Source organism: Atheta coriaria, unplaced genomic scaffold, assembly GCF_025399875.1.
Source record: "Atheta coriaria isolate IRGN ID8LTWV9N9 unplaced genomic scaffold, Caltech_Dcor_3.1 hic_scaffold_1_pilon, whole genome shotgun sequence".
In the NCBI taxonomy this organism is placed as follows: domain Eukaryota; kingdom Metazoa; phylum Arthropoda; class Insecta; order Coleoptera; family Staphylinidae; genus Dalotia; species Dalotia coriaria.
The window spans coordinates 5,212,752-5,233,993 of NW_027045443.1; the positions used below are offsets into that span (position 1 = coordinate 5,212,752).

At 40.3% G+C, this 21,242-nt stretch overlaps 4 protein-coding genes across 8 annotated transcripts; 2 read left to right on the forward strand and 2 right to left on the reverse strand.

Moving 5' to 3' along the window:
• The first annotated feature begins 121 nt into the window (after window positions 1-121).
• On the forward strand, window positions 122-3,656 carry U2af50 (U2 small nuclear riboprotein auxiliary factor 50). The gene is made up of 6 exons (XM_065309347.1): window positions 122-327; window positions 403-508; window positions 583-998; window positions 1,372-1,532; window positions 2,852-2,974; window positions 3,040-3,656. The coding sequence occupies exons 1-6, from the start codon at window positions 309-311 to the stop codon at window positions 3,487-3,489; spliced, it is 1,275 nt and encodes a 424-aa protein (XP_065165419.1). The 5' UTR covers window positions 122-308; the 3' UTR covers window positions 3,490-3,656.
• A 216-nt stretch (window positions 3,657-3,872) lies between these two features.
• Sec31 (secretory 31) lies at window positions 3,873-8,561 on the reverse strand. Of its 3 annotated transcripts, none has more exons than XM_065309270.1 (10): window positions 8,451-8,561; window positions 7,225-8,397; window positions 6,981-7,161; window positions 6,707-6,924; window positions 6,245-6,644; window positions 5,149-6,188; window positions 5,010-5,075; window positions 4,416-4,823; window positions 4,283-4,354; window positions 3,873-4,224 (listed from the first exon to the last, which is right to left on the reverse strand). In XM_065309270.1, exons 2-10 carry the CDS (start codon window positions 8,386-8,388, stop codon window positions 4,036-4,038), a joined length of 3,738 nt encoding a protein of 1,245 aa, XP_065165342.1. In that variant the 5' UTR covers window positions 8,389-8,397; window positions 8,451-8,561; the 3' UTR covers window positions 3,873-4,035. The 3 variants fall into 3 exon arrangements, with proteins under 3 accessions (XP_065165342.1, XP_065165352.1, XP_065165359.1); XM_065309280.1 differs by having other exon boundaries at window positions 7,225-8,394; window positions 8,451-8,533; XM_065309287.1 differs by lacking the exons at window positions 5,010-5,075; window positions 8,451-8,561 and having other exon boundaries at window positions 7,225-8,388.
• Window positions 8,515-17,282, forward strand: LOC135797177 (uncharacterized). 3 transcript variants are annotated; one of them, XM_065309403.1, is made up of 7 exons: window positions 12,639-12,765; window positions 13,150-13,377; window positions 14,585-14,629; window positions 14,742-14,793; window positions 16,078-16,113; window positions 16,861-16,903; window positions 16,973-17,282. In XM_065309403.1, exons 2-7 carry the CDS (start codon window positions 13,295-13,297, stop codon window positions 17,092-17,094), a joined length of 381 nt encoding a protein of 126 aa, XP_065165475.1. In that variant the 5' UTR covers window positions 12,639-12,765; window positions 13,150-13,294; the 3' UTR covers window positions 17,095-17,282. The 3 variants fall into 3 exon arrangements, 2 of the variants coding, with proteins under 2 accessions (XP_065165475.1, XP_065165472.1); XR_010549480.1 differs by lacking the exons at window positions 16,078-16,113; window positions 16,861-16,903; window positions 16,973-17,282 and adding exons at window positions 8,515-8,650; window positions 14,906-15,138 and having other exon boundaries at window positions 12,557-12,765; XM_065309400.1 differs by having other exon boundaries at window positions 16,861-17,282.
• tous (testes of unusual size) lies at window positions 8,652-12,739 on the reverse strand. Its single transcript, XM_065309258.1, has 6 exons — window positions 12,483-12,739; window positions 12,157-12,430; window positions 11,025-12,101; window positions 10,583-10,969; window positions 9,927-10,526; window positions 8,652-9,864 (listed from the first exon to the last, which is right to left on the reverse strand). The coding sequence occupies exons 1-6, from the start codon at window positions 12,737-12,739 to the stop codon at window positions 8,698-8,700; spliced, it is 3,762 nt and encodes a 1,253-aa protein (XP_065165330.1). The 3' UTR covers window positions 8,652-8,697.
• Window positions 17,283-21,242: the final 3,960 nt, after the last annotated feature.

The window sequence follows — 21,242 nt, forward strand, 5'->3', positions numbered from 1 at the left end:
GTTTGCACGAAGAATTGGTGCGATTTAAAAAGAGGTCTGACAGTTTCGCACGCGCAGGGCGTACCAACTGTATTTTGGGCGGCGTGTATCGTGAGCTGCGCGCGCACATAACCAGGCATACAACCACCATTTTATTCCATTTAGTACACTCGCACGCGACGCTTCTGCAGCTAGCTACACTAGCGGCGTTTGCGGTCTTGTGTGTTGCGTTTTTGTCATTTTCTTGCGTGGTCTAGCGAAAAGACGCCGTTCGCTAGTGTTTATTGTCATCGACAGTGATTTAAAGCATTAAACTGACGTCCACTTCCATGGGCGAGGAATCCAAAGGTAAGCGTGCGGTATTCTCGTGTGCGCACACTTCACGCCGAATGCTTACGACGGTTGCGTATGATTCTTTCGCAGACAACGACCGGGATCGCAAACGCCGCTCCAGGTCTAGGGAACACAGACGCCGATCCCGATCGAGGAGTCGCGAACGCCGGGAGCGTCCCAGAAGGAGCCGATCTGGGTAAGTGATAAAATTACCGCGTATTTTGTTATCTATAGTCACTAACAAATCACTGTTGCTTGCTATGAATGTAGCTCAAGACACAAACCAGTCGGACATTCAAGACGAAGGAAACCAAGTCTTTACTGGGATGTGCCGCCCCCGGGTTTCGAACATATTACGCCGCTGCAGTACAAAGCGATGCAAGCGGCGGGCCAGATCCCGGCAAACATCGTCGCCGACACGCCGCAGGCGGCCGTTCCTGTTGTAGGTTCAACGATAACGCGGCAGGCGCGTCGCTTGTATGTAGGCAACATACCGTTCGGCGTCACTGAGGAGGAGATGATGGAGTTCTTCAACCAGCAGATGCATCTGAGTGGACTGGCACAAGCGGCGGGCAATCCTGTGCTTGCGTGTCAGATTAATCTGGATAAAAATTTTGCGTTTTTGGAGTTTAGGTCTATTGATGAGACTACACAGGCAATGGCTTTTGATGGAATTAATTTTAAAGGTACGTGAAAACTCATGACTACTCATTTATTTTTCATAGTTGATAAGATTTGTTTTTATAAACACCATTATTTTGAGTATAAAGTCATTATGCTTGTTTACTTTAACAATACCGGTTGGACAAACAAATATTTTCTTAAAATTTGCTTATGCCAGCACATTTACTGTTTATTATGCTAAATACTTCAGAAAACATTGTGTTGTGGTACATTTAATGATAATGAATCTGTAATAGTTTGCGAATCGTTGATTTATCATGCATGCAAATGATTTTAAAGTTTTAAAACTTCTGTCTTGGTTATAACTATTGATTTTGATTGTTTAACATATTTTGAAGTTTCCGAGTGAAACACTGATGTCTTCTTTGGTTACAGGTCAAAGTTTAAAGATTCGCAGGCCGCACGATTACCAGCCGATGCCCGGAATGGCGGAGAGTGCACTATCAGTGCCGGCGGGCGTGATTAGCACCGTCGTGCCAGATTCACCTCATAAGATATTTATAGGGGGTTTACCAAATTATTTGAACGAGGACCAGGTACGTCAAGGCGTCGCGCCGGTAACGGCATACTCGTATTTTAGCGTCATTAAAAATCGGTGCAAGAAAATCTCGCGAATTGGTTGAGAGTACGTTTTGTGAACACAGAAGGTCGTAAAGGCGAGATTGACTAGCTAAACGATTACGAAATGGAGATTGGAAGCAGAGAGCGAACACTTTAAATACAAGTAAAACACGCGCGCGAGATTTCAGGGTTTCTTTTACAGCCGAAAATCAAGAGCGAGAGAGAGAGAGAGTGAGAGAGTTTGTTCATTGAATGCGTTTCCAGGTTCTTGTTGAAGCTTTTCAGGTTTAATTCACAGCACGCATCACTTTAAAGCCAAATACCAAACATGCAAACAAACAAAAAAGGGCGTTGAAAATAAAGTCAGAGCTTAAAAACCGAATGCTGAACGATTTTATAGAGGCTAACAGGAAAATATCTTTTCAGCCTCCCTTGTTTCGTTTCTTTACTATTATTTTGATTTATTTTTACATTTTAGAATCAAGCGAGACACACGCAAGATATGCGCAATTGCAGCCGCAACGATTTAAATTTGTTCAAAGTACTTTTCAGCACATTTACTTACAGCAAACCGAATTGCAAAATTTTCATACGCGCGAAGTGCGGCGTCTGATTTCAGGTGGTTGCGCGGCGACCTGCGGCTCACACCTAATCATTCTCTTGCTTTATTTAGGGTCATCTGATTCCTTACAGTTATCCGAGTTATGTTTACCCGATCAGTCGTTGTTTCATTTGATCGCTGCTGCATTCGATTTGGTTTTGGTTTTTATGATTTCCTACTTACTGCTCTCTCTATTTTTTTAATTTATTTTTTATTTTTATTATTTTTACAATGAATTAAACCTGTGCGTAATTTATTGATGTAAAACTTTGCTTGTTTGCCCTATAGCTAGGGTGTGGGTCTCGGTCCCTACTAATACGAAAACGAAACGGGTCGAAACTGACTGCCAATATTCGTGTAAACAGATCACCTGTGGACGCAGGCAAGTTACAAACAAAAAACAGCTCAAATCAAAGCAATACAGTTTTCAGTGTACAAAAAAGCCGACAAACAGCGTGTCGATCCGAGCCATGTGCGAGCAGCATCGCCCGCGTATTCACTTCATGTCACATTAATTCAAGTCAGAGGGGAATCGAAATTTGTTATCTCAGATATATTGATTTTTTTATTCAAAAAAACTAGACGAAAATGCAGTCATAGTAAATTGTGTCAACCGAACACATCATGTTCATGTTAAGTTAGAGTAGCTGGGGGAAGAACGCGCGCTTATCACTGATGCAATTGTTTCTGTAGGTTAAGGAGCTGTTAATGTCTTTCGGACAACTACGTGCTTTCAACTTGGTTAAGGATTCCGCCACCGGGCTCAGTAAAGGTTATGCTTTCGCTGAGTACATTGATATAACCATGACGGATCAGGTACGCAGCACTATTCCACAACCAATAAACATACTTTACTAAATTTTTGAATTTTCTTTCAACAGGCGATTGCAGGATTGAACGGTATGCAACTGGGTGACAAGAAGTTGATCGTCCAACGTGCCTCAGTCGGCGCGAAGAATAACACTATCGTACCGAGCGTACAAATCCAGGTACCTGGCCTCAGTCTAGTAGGCGCCTCTGGCCCTGCTACTGAAGTACTGTGCCTGTTGAATATGGTAACGCCCGACGAGCTCAAGGACGAGGAAGAGTACGAGGATATTCTGGAAGACATCAAGGAGGAATGCAATAAGTACGGCGTAGTACGCAGCATAGAAATCCCGCGGCCGATTGAGGGTGTCGAGGTGCCCGGCTGCGGCAAGGTGTTCGTTGAATTCAACAGCGTGCTGGATTGCCAGAAGGCGCAGCAGACTCTCACCGGACGTAAGTTCTCCAACAGGGTCGTGGTCACGTCCTACTTCGATCCAGATAAGTACCATCGGCGCGAGTTTTAAGCGCGAGCTCGTCGCGTATTACGAATTTGTGTGTGCGCGGGATTATTTTTAATTTGTAATGTGTTTAGCTAACTAGCGTGTCTTTTGTGTAGTCCTGACGAGCGATGAATTATTAAATTGCGGTCAACTAAGTACATGTGGCTGGAAAATTAAAAGTTTCTTTCAAATTTCAAGTAGTAATTACGCAAACCTTGGAATTCAACTAGGCGGATAAGAATTATTATTTGTAAATATATACGTATATGTATATATATATATACATAAAAGTATAGCTGGCAAGTTCACGGGTTTCATAAAAATTTTGGTTTCGTATTGATTAGATTTCTGTCACCTATATTTCATTTAAAAATACTGAAGAGTTTATAAAATCATATTCAAGAAAATTTATATGTATATATATATATTTATGTATATTACTTTAATTAATTGCGACAAATTAATTTTTCATCATGTTTTCTTCATCAATACAATAATTGTTTAATTAATATAATGTTTAATTTGTTAGAAATCATGTAAATACGACGAGGCGCGTTGATTGTGGTGTGTTTACCTCAGGTAGACTTGTAATTGCAGTGCGCACTGCAGTAGCACCTTCAGTCCGGGCATAAACGCGGCGATTTGCGCAAAGTCGGGCCCCGAAACCAACTGGGTGTGCATTGCTAGTCCGCCGGGGTAGTCACCGTGCTGTATCTGTTGCACCATTTGATGCAGGCCGGCCAGCGCATTCGCAGAAAGCTAAAAATGACAAATGTTACAAATGGTACAAATTTCACGAGCACACAAATAGTTTTACCTTGTGTTCTCGTAATAAGTCATAGAGCGTGTCTAGCTTTCTTCCGACGTCTTCAATTTTTCTCTTCGTTTGCTAAAGTATAATTTCAATGTAACTGGATTGTTAGATAAATGATAGATTTAATTAATATTACCGGATTATTTGCCGCTCTGCCACATTGCATCCGCAATTCATCGAATACCGTCTGCATGTGAATGTGTTCCTCTGGGATAGGAGGTTTGGGCACAGGCTCGGCGGCCTCCTGAGGAGCAGTTTCTACCTTAGCGGGCTGCTGCGCCAACTGTGAATGCATAATCGGTTGTGTATTAAAGTTGCCAAACTGCTGCGGGTGTGTTTGTGGCTGGAACATATTGGGTTCCATGCCTGGCTGCGGCATCATGGGCACACTTGGTTGGCTCATGTAAGGGTTGTAGGCCTGTGTAGGCGCCGGCGGTTGTGTGGGGTCCATGTAACCGTTAGACGTTGGCTGGAGTGGTGTGACGGGCGCTGTGCCGAATATCGGGTGTGTTATCGGGTTTTGTGGGACTTCTGGCTTAGCCAACTGAATGGAAAGAATAATTTAACGATTAACAAACAGGTCGCGCGCTTGGTGTGTGGTTTAAATCCGTACTAATAAATCCCACATCAAATCAAATACTCCCTCGTACTGTCGTAGGGTACCGGGGTTGAAACTGTTTTTTGTTTTGTCAAATTTTGCAACCTCACACGCCACACAATAAAAAAATACCTCTGTGCTTTTCTTCCACAACCGCATGCCGGAATGTTCCGCATACATTTTGTTCTCCCCATATAACTATCTCAATATATAACAAATGATTTGTAGAATTGAAACTAATAACGAATCATGTAATGTGGTAGATACATACCGATTGTTTCGCTGCCTTGTGCAGAACCGGCGGATCATTCCAACCGGGAGCAGCCGTGGGCGGTAGCGCGTTCATTGCCGACGACGTTGGCGGCATTGGCATCTCAGGCTGCGGAGTTGGCTGAGGCACAAATGGCGTCGCATACGGCGTTGCCTGCGGCTGCGGCATCATCATGTTCGGCGACGGGGACATCATGCTCACCTGCGGTGCCGGAATCATCGGAGGTTGGAAGGATGGCGTCCCGTAAGTGCTTCCATTATTGAAGCTGTTATTACGCATCGGCGAGCCATATCCTCCGCTTTGCACCGATGGATCCACAACATATTTATTCTTCGGTAGACCCGTGGGTCCAACGCTGATCGGACGCGGTGGTTGCGCATTCATAGGCGGCAATATGGGTGGACCAGGCGACGGCGGTGACTGGTTAAAGCTATTAATCGGATTTTGCCACGGCTGAGCAGGCGGTTGTTGCCACGGAGCGGCGGCCGATTGCGTCTGCGAGAGTCCTTGAGCCTGCCATCCAGGTTGCGCATTGGTGGCTTGTTGCTGCCATGGTTGCGTAACGGGAGGCACTGCATTTGGCACCACAGCGGGCCGGAACGCCGAGGTGATGGAAGAGCGGTGAGTGTTTTGGCGACTACGTGGTTGAACTGGCGCGTATGCAGCGGGTTTGTGACCCAGAGCGATGTATAAACGCTCGCGCAAATCCGCGACGTTTGGGTCCTTCGAAGAACCCAAATAGGACAACGCAGTACTCAAATTTCCCTGGGATGCTAGGATTAGAGCGTAGTTGGATAGAAGATCGGCCAGGCGGCCGGTGACATGCACTTGCTTTCCTTGGCGTTCAACCGACTTCTGCAGGAATGTGACGAGTTCGACCAAGTCTTGCAGATCGTCGTTGGAGCTGTTAGCATTCGTTGTCCAGGACGTCACCAGTTTATCAAAACTACCAGCGCATATATAACAAAGTTGCGCTTCTTGCAGCAATTTCGTGTTTGAACGAGCTGAACTTTCTTGTTCCAGACGAGTTCCCATCATTTCTTTTGAAACAAGGAAATAATTAGCAACAAAATAACAAGAAATTCAATGCACTTACCGCAAAGCACTGGCAGATCATCATCTGAAGAATGAGTCAAACTGGCTGCAAGAGCCTCGCGCCAACTTTCAATCTCGCAATTGTTGATCACCGACACCCAGTCCTCCCTAATCAAAGCTGAGATCAGAGAAGACACATAGCCCTCGCACTGCTCTAAATATTTAGCTTGAGTGCGTGCACATAGCTCTGGTCCCCCGGTCATGGCGATAATGATAGCATCCGCGTAGCGCTTCGCCTTGATGCACAAATCCGCGGCTGCTTCAACGTTGTTGAGCAATAACGCTTGCGCTATCAAACCGTCGGAATCATCACCAGTATGGATGCGGTAGGGTTTTAATACTTTTGGCTCCGATTGCTGCTGTTGAGTTCTGATTTGATCGAACCCGTCGTTGGTGTCGATCTATATATTCATGCATGCATTAACTTTATGTGTTCAAATAGTAAGGAAAGTGGCAAAATTACCCGATTGGCAGTCATGAATTGTTGGTTCAGCTGATTGAGAGCGTCCTCCTCTTTGGGAAGCATATGCGGTGCTAGTTTAGCATTGACGTCTTCGATCTTATAACCCAGTAGATTAAGAAATTCAGTTCTTGGGTTCGGCTCAAAGTTCGCCTTTAAGAAATGCCACACGTAGCGCGTATGCTGATCGATGGAAGCGTCCGCTTTGTTACGGCAATAATCTTTAAACAACGTCAACTATATTACTGCATTTCCGAAGATAATATAAGATAGTTACCTGTGAAATTTCCGTACTCTAATGCTTGTTCCAGTTCAGTACTTTTGCGGACCAGCTCCGATTCGGTAACAACTTGGCTAATATAAACTTGTCGTGGGACGAGCGGGGCCTGCCCGTTTACAGCAGCCTGTTGTGATGGCGTGGATTTATCATGATCGAAACTGATAAGTTTACCGCCGAACTAGAATTTAATAAGATGTGAAGTTAAAATGTAGTTTTAAAAGCGAGTGCAGTTGGTACTTACACCGAAAGAAGCTCCAACTGGTTTCTTTAACCATTTTGGCGCTTTCGACAAATCCACACTTAAGTTGGCAGTGGGTTGTTGAACCGGTGCCTGCACATAATCCCCTGCATCCATTCCCGGAAAACTGTCAGCAATCTTATTCGTGGTTTGGATTTGCTGCGCTTTTCCGCCCAGCAATGAATAAACCGAAACGTGCCCGTCGAAACAAGGCGTCGCAATCAAAGCGGGATTTTTCGGACACCATGCGATATCGAAGCTCCATTGATTAGTAGTTCCAACCTCGGAAAGAATTTCACCTCCTTGTTGATTAGAATTAGGATTCCAACATAAGAGGCGGTTGTCTTTACCGCCGGAAACCAGTAAGTCAGGGTCTTGTGCACACCATGCCATTGACAATACACCGCGTTGATGATTCTCCAAAGTTTTCAGTGGTGATGTGGCGAAACGCAAGTCCCAAAGTTGAATCACCGGCGCTTGGTCCTCCTCAGACGCCAGACACAACTGCGTGGCAACTTCCGGATGCCACGCGACCACCTTCCAACGAATGCGCGATACTGTATCGGTAAGTTTGATGATTGTTTCGTTTTTCCTCAAATCCCACACGACACATTTCGACGAAAACGTGGACGCTAGGATGTGTTGAACTTGACGATTCCATTGAATACTAAGCACATCTTCAAATGGTTGTGATTTAGCACCGGGTGTCATTGGTGCTGATAAGTTGTTCAGGTCCCAGATGAAAATCTCTGATGAGACAGAACCAGATGCCAGCAGGTAGTTCTGAAAGGGGTTGAAGTCAATTGAGTGCACAGCACCTGTGTGCTTGTCCTGCTTTGACACCAGTCCAGGCTCACCCTGCAGCATCTTATTGGCGTTGTATATCTGCATAATACCGGCATCGCAACCGCCGACGATTGTGCCTGCATCACTACCATAATTGCTCCATGCAAGCTTGTGAAATCTGTGTTCACTGATGGTGCTTGCTTTGGTCTCCACTTCAGTTCCTGGCTCATCTAGATTTAGGGCGAAGATCTCCAGCGAGGCGTTCGTCTCAAACGAGGCATCGAGTTGTTGGCCAGCGGTGCCAGCGGCTAAGTAGATGGGGGACACGTTCGCCGGCGACCAGGCGATATTCGCCGTACGTTCCAAATCTTTCACTTTCATTTTACACTACTAACAGAGATATTTGTAGGTGTCGGATGGAAGTTGATGAACACCTGCGTTACCTAATTTCCAGTGGTGCACGTCCGGATCAAATGAATCGCATTTATTTATTTTTTGGTGCCGCTCGTCGTTCACTCATAAACACAAATAACAAAGTGACAAGTCGACACTTCCAACGTGGCTCATACCTACTGTGACGGTTTTCCTGTGCATTCGGTTGCCTATCTCGATAGATTATCTACTTCGGAATATATCAGTCAAGGTAAGATAACACTCGTAAATTTTATTCATCATTCATTTATCGTACATTTAATATAACGGTTTGGGAATGTGCGTGTCCAAAATATTTGTAATCTTTGCCCGCAATCGAGCGTTTTCTGCGTGTAAAATCTCCATAGATTTCTGATCATCTTCAATGATACCGACGTATTCCTGCCGGATTTCATCTTTCGTTGCAAGCGCTTTCTCTAGAAGCATTGACGGTTTGCCCGCTGGTATCGCGTTAGATTTGCATCCCAACAACGCTGACATTCGTTTGTTATCTTTGCGCTCCACCTTGAGACTCTTGCGCAGATTGTTTGTTTCGTTGATCAGTTGTGAATTCTGTTCGACTAGCCGCAGGTTCTCGCCGGTGTATGATTTTGACTTCGTAACTTGTGCTCTGAGTGCTTTTACTGATCTTTCGAGGAAATCACGTTGCCGCATGAATTCTTTCTTCGCCTCAGCATCTTCAGCGTGAGTAATAGCAAAATCTTTATCGGCATTATGTTTGTGATACATTTCACGTACGGCTTTTTGCATCTTTGGTATATCTTGAATCATACCAGAAGCGAAATGAATTTCGGTTTTGATGCGTTTCAAATTCGCCTTTGCCGCGCGATTCCTGACCACTTCACGCTTTGTTTCGTTATCAGCCGCGCGTAACTTTTCACGCATTTTCGTCAACTGCAGCTCAAGACTCTGGATGATTTTCTGTAGATTTTCGAGTTCTGTAAGCATGTCTGTTATTTGTTCGGTCTGCTCTGCAATAGTACGGTCACGAGGTTCAATTTGTGCTTTGAGCTCATCAATTTTAAACTCTAGAATAAACTTGAGTTTTTCCAGTTCTAGATTTTTGTCTTTTAATTCGGAAATACGCTTTTCTTTATCTTGAATAGTCAAGTCTCGCTCGGCAATTTCGTTTTTCAGATCATTTATGGTCTGTTCCAAGCCAAAAATAACCGTTCGAAGTTTATGTTGTTCGATTTCATGCGTGTGCAAGGTGTGCATCAAATCGTCGATGCTTTTCTGCGAAATCTGCAGTTTTTTCTTTGAAGATTGCGTCTCGCCACGTAAGCGGACATTTAAATCTTGTTCATCGCGAAGTTCTTTCTCAAACTCGGCTTTGATTTCGTAGATTTCCCGATCTGCATCGTCTTCTATCTGCTCCTTCGTTGTCTCTGCTTCTTTTGCCATTAGTGCAACTTTTGTTCGGAGCTAATATAAAATTTAAAAATATTAGATGCTGTAAAACAGCTGTACATTTTTATTTTACTTACCTCTTCAACTAAACCAGTTTTGTTTCGCAGCTGAACATCATAAGTATGAGTGATTGTTTTCTCCGACACGCGTTTTGCCTCAGCAAGTTCCTCTAGTTCTTTATCGTAAGTCATTCTCATTTTACATAGTCTTTCTTCAAGCAGCATATACTTATCGTACTCCACAATAAGTTTTTCGATATAACTCGCTTCTAGTTTCTGTACATACGCGTCATTTTGATTACTCATTTTAGCAATCTCCATGTTAATGTTACTCATTTCGATGTTATGCTCCAACTCGAGATTTTCATTCTTTTCCTTCAGCTCGTCGATGGACTGTTGGAAGCGAGTGCGCATATCAGTCATGATCGCGGTGTGCGCGCCCACAGTTTGTCGCATTTGATACGAATGCTCCGTTTGCATCTCGTTGATTCGCACTTGCAATTCCTTGATTTGTGCCAGTTTATCCAGGAGGTCCGATCGTTTGATCATCACTTCTGTGGACGGCACAAATTCCTTATCGAGTCGAACCATTCGTGAATCGGCACCCGCAATCCGCCATATGCAAATACAACTCGGAGACGCAGTAATCACCCATTTATCGTCGTAAGTTATTTGCATCTGCAAAATTATTATATTTAGATATATCATTATTAGTTGTGATTAGGTTTATATACCGCTGAAATTTTCTTGTTGTGAATGGAGTACTCATTTGTACATGAAGTGTCACTGATCGGAATCAGTAAAGAGTATACTGTGCCATTATTGCCAGCTGTGAACATCATAGCGTCTGAGTTTGCCATTGCCATACATTCCAATGAATTTGAAGTGATTTTAAGCTCATTGTAAACATTGGAATTGACTATTTCGCGCACTCGACCATCAGATCCAACAGCAAAGTTGGATTTGCCATCGTTAGTAATGGCTAAACCAGAAAACTGACACACTTTTATGATAGTTTCGCAAATTCGTCTTGTTGTTGAAATTTGCCACTCGTAAACTGCTCCCTCAGTGCCACACGAGGAGAGTTTGTAATCATCATGTGCCCAGGAGATAGAAGTCACCTGAAATTTGACTTTTAGCATGTTTTGCTTAAATTTGATAGTCAAACCTGTATACAATTCCGTTGTGTCCCTTTAAATTAAACATGTGCTCATAACTGACACTCGAATAAACTTGAATCATATTGCCATTCACCGCAGCGAACAAATGCCCCAATTTACTGTACTTCACCAGCTTGCAGCCTCTGATTGGATACTCACGATCACTCACAAAGTCGTTCATCATTATCTTTAGAACGCGGAGTTTATCCGAAAAGCCCACCACCGTAAAATACCCTGTTGGATGTAGATCGCATGTTAGGATGTCTTCTTGATATCTTTTCAATAACTCAATAGTTTCATTTTCGTAATTCCAAATTCTTAGCGTCCGGTCAAAGCAACCAGCAGTCATAAAGATTGGCTTCCATGTACAGACGGCAACAGAACAAATAGGTCCATGATGCAAGGGTAGACCATGGACGCTCATTGTAACATCGCCCTCGGTACCAAGCAATTTTCCAACGTAAATTTGCGTTTCGTTGCATGTTACAAGAATTCGATTTTCCGATGGTGGAATCGCAATTGAGTTGACTTCATTGTAATATTCATGAATGAATTCTTCTTGATCTTCTTTGATGTCATCATCCAGCCGGACAATGTTATTGTCCGGAATTCGAAAGATTACCTTTCGCACGTATTTATGTGCGGTGACCTTTTCGAAATACTGCAGCGCGCCTCGCTGGAAGCAGAAAACAAAGCCACGTGCGAAGTTGGTGAGATGTGATATGGAATTGTTGTCATTTTCTGCAACTGAAGTTGTGGGTGCTGTCTCTGTTGTCGGTTCTGGAGGTACAATTGTAGCGCTTCCAAAAAATCCCGACTCTTTTGAATCATTGCTGTCTTTCAGGATCAAAGCAATGGTATCAATAGCGTGGTAAACGCGTTTCAATTCGCCATTTTCAAAATACATTAGTTTTCCGTGAGTGGTACCGGCGAGCAGACGGTCTTGTGTTATCCAACAGGCTGAAGCAATGTTGAGATTTTCGGCTTTATTGAATCCGAATTGGCGCCAAATACCCTCGGCGCATGAAAGGCTACGAAAGAGCCCATTGCCTACTAGTACTAGCAGGTTTGAATCGGTAGGATTGGGGCAAATCTATTACAATTAAATTATGAGAAAAAGTGAATAGATAAGTTTATTCATTTCTTACCTGAATAACAGATCCGGTGTTATTACTGTTATTAGCTCTAGTTATCGAATCTAATTTGATTTTGTCAATTTTAAAGATGATCATCAACCAATCTGGGTCTCCCACGACAAAAATTAAACACTTCGAGTCGCAGGTGAAGGAGACTGCTTCAACGCGCTTGGCAGAAATATCTCGTTCAGTTGGCATATAAATTTGCTTACGTTTTTTATAAGAAACCGGATCGTATAAAGTCACCGATACCTTATCGCCAACATCACAAATAGCCAAATGTTTTCTGCACAAGCAAAAATTATAAATCGTATTCATTCATAAATCATTTCACTTACTTGTTAGGACTAAGCGCAATCAGGTTGATATTTGCTCCTTTTTCGGGTAATCGAATGTATTTCTGCTTTTTCAGTGTGGTGTTATGAAAGGCCAGGACTGCACCAGCGGGATAAATAAGCTCGTCATCGCTTAAAAACTGCACGTTGCCCTTGACCGCAGTATTCAATCCAAGGAGCAGCCTGGGAACGAGGACAGGCGGAGTGGTTATCACCGGCAAGCTCTCCTTTATTGTGATTTTCACCGGTTCCGCGGCCATTTTATTAGATGATGGTGAATGTACTGGTAAGGAAGCAATGATTGTAGAAATAAGTAGAAATCGGTAGAGAGAAATAAAATGTGTAAACGTTTCGGCAGTGCCAATCGTCAAAATCTATATGTGAAAAATGAAATTTAGTTTCTATAACGACGAAATGTTTGATCGATGCGAGTGTTTTTGCGCCGGCGGGAAGAAGGGTATCTGCGCAACCGAAACCTGCTCGGGATTTTTCTTTTAATAATTTAAAAAGTACAGTTTGAGTTGATAGGGATAAAAAATTAAATTCATAAAGGTAATAGTAATTTATTAGATAAAGTTAACATGGTTTAGATTACTCGAAAATATTACTGATTATTATTATTATTATGTTTGTTTCGAAGGGAAATTATCTCTAATAAATCTTCTTTCAGTTCATCGCCATCATCCTCAAGGAATTTGTCTAGGCTCTCCAACAACGAGGCTAAATTTTCTTCGTATGGACCATTATTGTCCGGAATATTATTATTCAGTGGTTCGTCCTCTTCTGGGTCCATCAAACGTCCGATTGCTTCGTAAATGGCTTCTTCAATGTCAGGTCGTCCGGGATTTGCCGTAGAAGTTAGGAACGGGCTATTTAATTGTGTCTCCGGTGGATTAGTGTAAGTAAGATTATGCATGTAGTCTTCAGGATCTTCGATTATCTCAATTTCAGTTGATTCAGTATCGTCTGACGGTGAGCTCTTTTCACATACCTCCGATTTAACCGATTTTTGGCACCGGCGTTTGCTCGCTCTCTTCTTTCGGCCAGTCTTGTGTGAAACTTTTGTCTCATTGCAACATGGACAGTTGCTATAGAACCTTGACTTTGTGGCTCTTCTCTTTGTACTTCTTTTTAGATTACTGCCCACCATTTCCCGTTCGATTGCGTCTGGGAAAGTATTCTCCGAGACGTTTACCAAGATCGGTTTTCGCGGCCGCGTTTTACGTATCTTTCTAGTTGCGCCAGTATTTTCTGGTTTATTCGTAGCGAAGGGTAACGGACTATTGACAAAATCGAGCTCTGATTTAGTCAAATCAATGATATCGATGGAGATTATGTCGGGTGGATGGACTGTTATTAGGTCAATTATTTCTTCTTTTTCCCAATCTGAGATAGTTGACAGTGTATCAAAGTTTGTATTTTCCATTTTGTTCCCGAAAAACAATGAAAATTGGGCAGGGTGTTTAGTTGAGCAGGACTGCTTTTCAAATGAATTCAAACTTGGTGTTTGCATATTTATATCTACAATTTGTTTTTTTAAATTGTTTGGGTGAAAAAACAAAAGTAAACAATCTGACGAAAGTAAAGTAGCCTATGAAAATAAATTCTGACCAATAAGCAATTAACACGTTTTCTTTGGTGCATCCATGGCCACCTTATTGGGAAACGTACGCTACGGGTGGCTAGTGTGTGCAACCTTTATTTTATTTTGATCTAGTTGGCCTCGCTTTACTTTGTTTTGAAAAGGTTAAAAGTTGCAGACTTTTCGGGGTTTGCGGGTGATTTGCGGAATAGGCTGGGGCCCACTGCCAATAAGAATTCTTGCTTATAAATGTATTTTCACTGAGAGAGTTTTAAAGTTTATATTATCACCACAATTCAAGAATTTTTGCGCTATCTTAATATGCAACCGACATTGAAATGACGTAAAACGATATCCATGATAATGCGCAATTACCACAGCAAGTGTGAGAATTATTCTTGCATCAGATTATAGGTATTGAATTTTTTTATCATTTTCATTAATAACTTTAGTGATAAGCTCAATAATTAGCAACAAAAATTGCATTTTTGTGTTTCGAATGACTAATTTTGCTTGTTTTAAGGGTTTTGCACCTCAATCCGACATCACAGGACAACTACTTACTATTGTAAGTATGGAAATTCTTTATCATTTTCATAAATAACTTTTGTCATTAGCTCATTAATTAGCAACGAAAATTGCATGTTTGTGATTTGGAGGACTCATTTTTCTTGTTTTAGGAGTGTTACTCTTCAACATGACGTCCTAGGAAGACCATTCGTGCATCAGATTGTAAGTATTAAATTTCTTTATTATTTTCATAAATACCTTTAGTGACTAACTCAAGAAAGAAGAACAAAAATTGCATTTTTGTGTTTCGAAGAACTAATTTCCCTTGTTTTAGGGATTTTACGCTTGAACCCAATATTGTAGAAGAACCATTCTTGCATCAGATTATAAGTATTTCTCTATCAGTTTCAATAATAACTTCTGAGATTAGCTAATGAATTAGCGACAAAATGTGCATTTTTGTGTTGCAAATGACTAATTTCTGCTCGTTTTGGTGATTTTACTCTTTCAACCCGACGTTGTTCCTATATATCTCTTTTAGTTTACGAGATACTCGTATAATATATAAAATGGGCAAAAATTGAAAAATGACACTCTTTAGCACTTTTAGTAGCGGTTTTCAACCTTTTACTGTATGAAATGTAATTATTTTTATATTTATAATTTGTTTAGAAGATATTCGTTGTCGAAAATTGTCGATAAAAACTATCAATTAATAATATAATAATAATTATAATAATGTTATAATAAGATTTATTCATTTTCAATAAGTATATCTTGTTGACTTCTATATTTGAAGTTTTGAGTTATGTATAAACATTGCTACATATTTGTTTAGATAGGGTGGTGCATGCGCACTCTCGTGTACGTGTGATACACGGACACGGCCACTTAAGTGCGTGACCACTCACTGACACATAGGCAATCGCTCACTGCCTCATATGTACGCCACACTTTTTGAAACGCTTTGTATTTTCTGGAGGTACAATAAAGTATTCTCAGGTAGCGCAACGATGCATGTTTTAACTAAAAATATTCCTGCGAGTGAAAGTCGACGTGCACAGTTGTGATGCCGGCACGCAGTTTTTAATTCGTGCGGCAGATAAGAATACTGCGTCGAGTATTCGTGTTTCTCATTGTAAATTTGGTATATTCCGTTATATTTTATTGAATTAAGTGTTAATTGCCGTGTTTGGTCATTCGGTAAATATTTATCGCGTATGTTATCTTCGGAATTCAATATTTTGTGTGTTTATTACATTTTCGTGGATTTCTGATCGGTTGACGCCTGCCGACAGACTTTGTGTGTGATTATAAATAATATTTTGGAGATGTGCGAACCATTTTTGACTTCTGCACAACTCGTTGGCTCAATGTGTTACCTGGTACGAATACTAATTTAAATAATTATGGAGAACAAGACGAAATGTATGATTAAATTTGGGTCCCGCCGGAACTCATTCTCCGAAATTGTGTAACTAATGTTTTATTTCATCTTTATTTCAGTATTTACTCACATTTGATTGTGTGTTCGATACACTGGTAAGTAAAATTTTTCGTCATTTATAGTATCTGTTTTCCTGATTTCTTGCAATTAGAAAATTGATATCTTTTGCGGAAATCTTTGCTTCAATAAAACTCAAATCATAAATCATAATTTCATGATTTAAATTTTAGTTCACTAGAATGAACTAAATCATAAAATAGAATTGCATTAGTTTTGAAGACAGTTCTATTATCAGCGTTAGTCTATAAACAACTTTCTTATCGCATTCCCCGTGCGAGATGCTACGCGTTAGATTCTTGTCGCGATGTCGCATGCAGCACATTTTGGTTTAGTTCTTATCACAGGCCATCGACACGCCGCCTTCTTTGCGCATCTATAGCAATTCGCGCACAAGGTCGCGTGGCATCGACGCGCTGATTTTGCGCATCTATTGCTTTTACCTGCCGGGTTTATGCAGCAGGCACAGGGTCCTATTGTGAATTGTCGCATCTTTGCGTGCGCAGTTTCGGCATGCTCTATTGATGGCTTGCAGCTAGTTTCGTGCTGGTCTCTGCCGTATCCAGACGTATATCGCGCAACGCGTTTCGTTTTATCAGACTTGTATTTTCAAAATTTGCATTATATTCGGTCATCAATCGACTTAGTCGTAATATGCATCTGCAGTGTTTTCCTAATACGTAATTGTGCGTTTAATTTGCATAAATGATTTTTTTGCTTGCTTTTAATCTTATCATATTGTATGAAATGTTTTTGTTTTAACTTATGCTTTCTTTTAATTACAGTACCTACTTGCCGTATTCTTGCAATCCGAGGAGCGCTGCATTGGTAAGTTTATAATTAAATTATATTATTCGGTTAAATATTTTATCACATTTCACCTGCGTCTTGCAATAGCCCACGAATTAGGGGGGCCGTATAAATTTCACATAATGGTTATATGGAAACCGGATCATATTGCGGAAAGCCTTTGTAAAATGGGTTTAGCTAGCTTTTATAGAGAATTGTCCATAGATTAAGACTCTGCGATTCGTTCCTTTTATCTCTTTTACTCTACGAGATATTCGCAATTAATATAAATTGTCAAAAATTGAAAAATGTCCATTTTAGCACTTTCCTTCGCGATTATAGACCTGCTACCCTATTAAATTAAATTATTTTATATTATCTGATAGAGAATTTTCCAATCTTCCAGGTTCAATTTTAGTTCAGAAGATATTCGCCATTGAAAATCGTCGATAAAAATTATCAAGCAATCCCTTGGCAATTTTTTCTTAAAATTACTATTTCATCTCTCAGATTTCCGTTTTTACGAGATATTTGCGATTGAATAAAATGGCCAAAAATTGAAAAATGTCACTTTTAGCACTTTTAGTCGCGTTTTTCGACTTTTTACTTTAGGAAATATAATTATTTTATATTTTTATCAAATAGAGAATTTTCCAGTCTGTCATAATCAGTGATTCATTGGTTGCTATCGCTTTTAGTTTAAGAGATATTAATTATTGAAAATCGTCGATAAAAAGTGTCGGGGGTGCTTGAGACTTGACGTCCTTGGCAATATTTTCTTAAGATTCAGTATCTCCCTGTATTGAAACTTATTGCAAAAAATTCCGAAACGCGAGTTATATTGAAAGTTGCGTGTGTGTGCCGTAGAACTCGTTGCGCTTCTCGTGAAATGTTTGTATTTTTCGGGTTTACGCGCGATCTAGGCAGTTCACTAACTTCAGCGCGGTGTTTAGAGATGCGGAATTAAATTCTCCATCGGGTGATATTTGTTTGTAGCAGGAATTCGACCTGCAACCCGTGAGAATTCGCATGAAAGGGCGCGTTTGTTGCGTATGCACTTAAACGCACCTACCGGTAGAAACCATCATGTACGCATGCGCTGCACACTTTACTTTGCTTACGCGCTGAACCTTGTCATCAGTCCTTGGCTCCGGCAGTGTTAGTTGTGCAGTCTTAGCGCAGGTCCGTAGTATTACATCGCGGGTTTTTAAAGTGCAATATTCAATTAACAATCGACTGCAGATAAGCACAATTGAGTTATGATTAATTGTGTTTGTAATTTTCATAAATGCGCACATTTACTGTCTTCTTGTGAGTTTCATCAGTCGGATATTACGTTTCTAGATACAACATTTGTTAAAGACTATTGTAATGAGAAAATTTACATAGTAAATAATATATTATTACCATATTATATCTTATTTTTGTAATCTTTATATTTTGGTGCCATAAAATTTTAGTTAATTTAGCGAATTAAGAATGAATTAAAGTCAGAAATCACAGCGCATCTGATTTGTGTTTGATTTTAGATATCAAGGAGTTGATCGTGACGTCGGTGTACAATCGTGCCCGCATTCAATTGTGAGCTATATCTTTTCCTTGTTTAGACGATCGTGCGATGTTGATCGGTACACACGTGTTTTGTTCACAAGTCGATCTTCGTAACTAGTTTGCGCGTTTCTTGGGATTTTATAATGTTTTACAATGTGCGCACGTTTTTGCCGTCGGCCGTCGGATATCTTACGTCGGCTAAAAAGTCCGTCCCAGTGGTTTTATTTGCGTAATGATATTTATTTGTGAAAATAAACACTGTTTGTCCCCGTGTGGAATACTTTAATGTAGAAAGTGCACGTAGGTAACTGCAACATTAACATTCGATGAATTAAACAATTAGTGAGGTAACGAGGTAACCGTTGAATAAATAAATACTCTGAAAATAATTCAAATTTAACAAATAATTTTAAAATTCAACATGTACTCTTGTGATTGTATGAGTTGCAATAAACTATACTTTTAATATTACATTTGCTAGTATATTTGTCTATGTTTCCTTTTTGTCGTTTTCAGAATTAGATTTAGAAACCACATTTGATAGTACGTGTTTGAAATGCGAATAACAGAGTACATAAATGTTGTTGTTTTTAAAAAGGTAACAAAAACAACAACATTTATACCTGAAACGAATATGCTTTGATATGAGAGCTCGGTGGCTCAGCTGGCATGTGCGTATGCTAGCATGCTAGAGATTCGTGGTTCATGGTTCGAATCTCAGTTGTAGAAAGCAGTTTTATTAAATAATAAGAAATTTAAGAAATGTGGGTTGCATACCACAAAAATATAGATTCGAATGTTAGAAATAAGTTGAAGAGCAGAGTACGGAGCAACAATAGGAATAAGTAGAAGATGGTGGTAGAGCAAGTCGAGAGAGCAGCAGAAGAGAGAATGGGAGAAGTAAGAAGAGAAGAGAGAGTACAGGAAGAGAAGAGAAGTAAGGGTGACGGAATACAGGAAGAAAAGAGAATAGGGGTGACGGAATTTTCACATTTTCTGGCGCGTGTCGTTAGATCGTCTACTGCTTCGATGTGTCCATTGCTCCCGGCCCATCCTACAGCTACGATGTCTCTGCGCTTCATCCCCGAAATTATCAGGCATATCAACAATTTTTATGGTGGGGGATCACCCCCAGAGAGAGGGAACTCCTTATAAGGACATCCTTTTAAGGACTTGTAAAAATATTTCTAATTTTTAAGTCGCCTCAAGAGAGGGGACACTTAAAAATATTCTTACATGTTCTAACCTGTAGCTGAAATGAAAGATGGAGTACACAAATCATACAGGATACCTTAACAATTTTTATAGTGGGGATCATCCCCTGAGAGAGGGAACGCTCTTAGAGACCTGTTCCTGAAATGATAGAAGGGGTACACAAATCAAAGAAGTCAATATATCTTACTATTTATTTATTAACATATTTTATTTTAAAACATATTAACATAGATTTATATTTTACAAGTGAACAGAATATGTCGCCATATTGAAACAGGACTTACGACCGGCACAGCCGCGCATATGCCATCAAGTATTTCATAAAGTTATACCGGAATAATAAAATTAGTAAATAGCCAATTTTCTAGGTGATTGAAAATGGAAACTAATATACAGGGTGTTACAAAAGGAAACTTTAAAGTGCAAACAAAAAACTCTCGACACTACAAACGCCGCTCGTTTTCACTCGACGATCAGGGAAACTAATATACAGGGTGTTCCAGAAAAAATTCAAAGTGCAAACGGGAAAATACTAAAAACGACAGCTAAAGCAAAATTTTCACGGACACAAAGAAAAACATATATACAGGGTGTTCTAGAAAGAAAATTCCATGTTCAAAACTGAGAACACACAAAACTGACTAAAGGTAATTTTCTACGTGCTGATAGGAAAACTAATTTACAGGGTGTTACTAAAAGAAAATTTTAGAAACTACAAAGGGAGTCAATATTCACAATATGAAGAGGGAAATTTACAAATTAACAACAATATTTTAATATAAAAACAAAGATTTTGCCCGAAAAACATCGGAAAATTGAGCAAAGAGGTGCTACAAAAATAAAACACATACATTTTAAGATATGGTGAATATATATATTTAATAAATATTTATTAATATTTATTAATTGATGGTAGCATCAACTGTATAAGGTAACCGACGGGTGAAACACCATCATAAATTGATAGAATATCCAGCGGAAAACATCTAAATCAATAGACGGCAAGCGACGGCGCGTAGCAACACAATGGTTAAAGACGATAAAAATAACTATTTCTTTGTAAATATTAAGATATAGGTACTGAGACTGTGAAAACGAAAAACTATTCACCGTTCAACAAGAATTTATTAATTTAATGATTAAAAATGTTTACGTGATCCTCGAAAACATGACCGAAGCGACGACCGACGGCAAAGTAAGCGTGGTCGACCACATGCATATTATCATTTTAATAATGCTCAGATAATTTTAAAACGCGTGCTTGTAATAATTAAATGAAGCATGTTATTTTCGGAAACGCGACTAAACAGAATTCTGATAAAAATGCTACCACGTGTTTGTAATCTACAAAATTAATATCCCTCAAATTGAATAATCAATTTAAGTTAAACCGCCTTAACTTTCCGAGAAAAATTTTAATTATCCACCCACCTGTGCATTTATGAGGAGATTTTCTATCCTGTAATATATTTTATCAACTGAAAACTCGCACAGGGATTAACGGACACTTATTTCTCACTTAAGAAGACTCTAACCGCCATAAATCATTAAACAAATCAAGCACACATGCCCATTGCACACATTTTGCCGATGGCCGAAAGAATACAGGACG